Raw genomic sequence first — 4,034 nt, forward strand, 5'->3', positions numbered from 1 at the left:
TTGACATGTGAGGGGCATCCTGAGGATACATTACTCAGATAGCAAGGCAATTAATTGTTGTTAGATGTATTAGGAATGTTAAGTTGTTCTACAAGTTTAAAAAAAAAAGAACAATTGAGAACTAATGCGTTTTTTTTTGTATAACAAACGGTCCTACAATGCAACTGTATTATAGTCTTATATGCTACCTTAAATAATTGAAGTTTACTTGCTCCGCCTGTAACTACCCTGTCAAATTTATATGTAATATGTATGTAACTTCCTTGCATGAACGTCAAAACAGTTGTATTTGTGGAACTTGTATTCATTTGTTGTATCCTCAATAATAAAAAACGAATTAAAAAAAATATAAAAAAAAATATTAGCACCCAGGTGGGAAAGTGCTTAGCATTTAAAGGGTTAACATGAAGTAAAAGCAAGCGTAAACAAAATCTCTCAACATCTGAAATTAAACTTACAGAGTACATACGACCAATAGTTTTATTTGCTCGATCTTGTACTCTTTTTTTCCATGTTGTTGTCTTTTGCTGGAAAATAAAATGCTGAGGAATATCAGTGTAAAGATATACATGAGCTGACAAATCTTCTTTGTTTAATTTAAACCAAGCAGTCAAATATGTGTCTCTATAATGTGTTCTTTCTACTGCAGTTTCAATATTGTCTTCAGTAAAATATACTGACTGTTCTCCAGGAAGGTGAACTTGTAATCACACAATCGTATGCGATTGATGGTGCATATGAAAGCCAAAAAGCCGCCATGCTGCTTCTGGAGCACTAACATATCTTGAATCCATAAATGAACTTATCTTATCATGAAGAAGTGTTTCATGTTCTTTAATTGCAATATTTGCACAGTCATGCCCTTTATAAATACAGGCATACCCCACATTTACGTACACAATGGGACCAGAGCATGTATGTAAAACGAAAATGTACTTAAAGTGAAGCAATACTTTTTTTTCACTTCTCAATGCTTGTACTTCATTATAATAGTCATTTATAGGCATAACTGATATAAATAATACATTTATAACTAAAATAAACACAATACTATAAGGTTAGGCCAAAAGAAAATATTTATTGCAAAATAAACAAAAAAAATTCTAAGCTTAGGATCAGCTTAGGGCAACAGAACATACAGTATTTACTGTACTGTATTGAAAAATAAAGACATTTTCTAAGCTTAGGGTCAGCTTAGGACAAGAGAACATAATTACTGTACTGTACAGTTTTGCAAAATAAACACAACATTTTCTAAGCTTAGGATCAGCTTAGGGTAAGAGAACATATTTACTGTACTGTACAGTATTGCAAAATAAACACAACATTTTCTAAGCTTAGGATCAGCTTAGGACAAGAGAACATATTTACTGTACTGTATTGCAAAATACTGTAAACACAACATTTTCTAAGCTTAGGATCAGCTATGAGCATTTATTCTAGTAAGGATGAAGTCATACTGGTATCTTCTGTTTCACAAGTCAACTCTTCAAAGGCGAGACGCTTTCTTGCTGGCGAATTGGGTGTACTACAAGTAGCAATAAGAGAAGGAGCAGGACTGGGTGGTGATGCCAGAGCTGGAAATGGACTGCCAGTTGATGATCTGGTATCCAAATGACTGTCTGTCGATGATGATGATCTGCGTGCTGATGGACTTTTAGAAAAGTAAGTCTCTATGGAGGTTTGAAGTGTAGCTTTCTTCTTTTCTCTGTAGATTTCTTTGTAACAGGAATAAGCCCCTGAAATGTTACCATTGACTGTGAAGCTTCTTTCAAAGTCCCTATCATGCTTTTCAAAAAGAGCCATGGCGCTATCAAGATGACGGAAAGCTTGAAAGAGAATTTTTGAAGTTAAGCCTTCAGGCTGTTCAATGTTCTCAACCCCATTTTGCACATCTTCTTCTTCTTCTCTCTCCTCTTCAAGTTCTAGAAGATCTTCATTGCTGAGGGGCTCAGTATGGGATGCAAGCAGTTCAGCAACATCTTCTGGCTCTACTTCCAGCTCTAACTGCCTTGCCATCTCTACAATATTTTCAGTAACATTAGCTACAGAATCATCAACGCCTTCAGAATCATCAGCTAACTGTGGGCATAATTTTTTCCAGGCCCTTTTCATTGTGGTATCCTTTATGTCATTCCAAGCATCTCTTACAGTTTTAATGCAATCCAAGATGTTGTAGCTTTTCCAGAATTTCGATAGGACTTCTTGCCCTGCACCTTCTTCTTTGTCTATTGCTGCAATACACTTACTGAATGTTCTTTTTAAGTAGTTTAACTTGAAGGCAGCTATGACACATTGATCCATGGGCTGCAGTAATGAAGTGGTATTTGGTGGTAGGAATTCCACTCTAATGTTAGGGTTGAGCTCTTCTAGTGTTCGAGGGTGTCCAGGAGCATTATCAACAAGCAGCAAAATCTTGAAAGGGATATTATTGTCTTTGCAATAAGCTTTCACCTCTGGAACAAAGCAGGTGTCAAACCAATCCTCAAAAAGGGCTGCAGTTACCCATGCTTTTTTATTTGCCCTCCAATGCACTGGAAGTCTAGTTTTAACGTAGTTCTTCAAAGCTCTTGGATTTTGAAAACGGTAAATAAACAAAGGCTTTAGCTTTAAGGTACCAGAAGCATTGCCACCTAACAGAAGGGTTATTCTATCTTTAGCTGGCTTGTAGCCTGGCATTGATTTTTCCTGTCTTGCAATGAAGGTTCTTGCAGGCATCTTCTTCCAGAATAGACCAGTCTCATCCACATTAAAAATTTGATCCATGGAGTAGCCTCCATCTTCAATAATTTTTGCAAATTCACTTGGATAGCTTTCTGCAGCCTCAGTATTTGCAGCAGCTGCCTCTCCTTGTACTTTGATGTTATGTAGATTAGACCTCTTCTTAAACCTATCAAACCATCCACGGCTTGCAACAAATTCAGCATCCTTTGCTGCTTCACCTTTCTTAGCCTTCAGGTCATTGAATAAGCTTAAGGCTTTACTTTGTATAATTGCCTGGTTTACAGGAACATGGCGTGTTGTCTGATTTTCTATCCAAAGTATTAGGAGTCTCTCCATGTCTGCAACAATGCTATCCCTTTTTCGAATTGTTGTGGTGTTAACAGGTGTAGCACTTTTAACTTCTGCAACAATTTTTTCTCTGTTCTTCATGACTGTGTTAATTGTGGTCCTAGTGAAGCCTAGCTTTCGGCCTATTTCAGCTTGAATTACACCTTCATCATACAATCTAATAATTTTAAGCTTCATATCCAAGGTAATAGATTTACGGCATTTCTTTTTATCTGCCATTATCAGCTCTAGGTGCCAAGCGTGTTACAATCAGTACTGTACGTGTACTGTATACAGTATATGTTCCCCAAAGTTCTATGTACAAGTAGTGGTACAGTGCAGTATTATGGCAGGAATAAAATAGCAATTTGGGTGCAGGAATCTTCTATACACAGTGTGTGCCAAGCGTGTTACAATCAGTACTGTACGTGTACTGTATACAGTATATGTTCCCCAAAGTTCTATGTACAGTAGTGGTTTCAGTGCAGTACAGTATTATGGCAGGAATAAAATAGCAATTTGGGTGCAGGAATCTTCTATACACGATTCACTTTTTAACTTCACTTGCCAAGTGCGCAGCTTCTACACAGTGAGCGGAAACCCCACCTCTTCCTGGTGCGCAGCAACATCTTCCTGGCGCGCGGCAACCTCTTCCTGAACCATAGAGACTAACTGTTTCATGTGCGCAGGGGCGGGTTTGTCCGTTCTCGCGAGTGTCCGTAAAGAGAGGGTCCGTAATAGCTATGTACGTACTCGCGAGTGTCCGTAAAGTGAAGGTCCGTAAAGCGGGGTATGCCTGTATATTTAAATATGTACTTTACACTTTTTATAGAAGCACAGCTTTCAATATTAATATGACAGTTGTATTTTAATGTCAAAAAAGAGAGGGGGATGAGAGAGTAGGAAATATTGCTATAATTATTACTTAACGGTGCCTCCCTTTCAATGAAATTAAAATTTATATAAAAGGAAGAAAAATTACC

The 4,034-nt window shown here is 37.4% G+C and overlaps 1 protein-coding gene across 1 annotated transcript; it reads right to left on the bottom strand.

The window, feature by feature from the left end:
• Positions 1-913: 913 nt before the first annotated feature.
• On the bottom strand, positions 914-3,826 carry LOC128640086 (tigger transposable element-derived protein 1-like). Its single transcript, XM_053692422.1, has one exon. The coding sequence runs from the start codon at positions 3,289-3,291 to the stop codon at positions 1,435-1,437; it is 1,857 nt and encodes a 618-aa protein (XP_053548397.1). The 5' UTR covers positions 3,292-3,826; the 3' UTR covers positions 914-1,434.
• Positions 3,827-4,034: the final 208 nt, after the last annotated feature.

This window comes from Bombina bombina, chromosome 1 (genome assembly GCF_027579735.1).
Source record: "Bombina bombina isolate aBomBom1 chromosome 1, aBomBom1.pri, whole genome shotgun sequence".
In the NCBI taxonomy this organism is placed as follows: domain Eukaryota; kingdom Metazoa; phylum Chordata; class Amphibia; order Anura; family Bombinatoridae; genus Bombina; species Bombina bombina.

What these genes read in the sequence shown, in the direction of transcription:
- LOC128640086 (XM_053692422.1), bottom strand. Translation starts at nt 3,291, where the DNA reads ATGGCAGATAAAAAGAAATGCCGTAAATCTATTACCTTGGATATGAAG.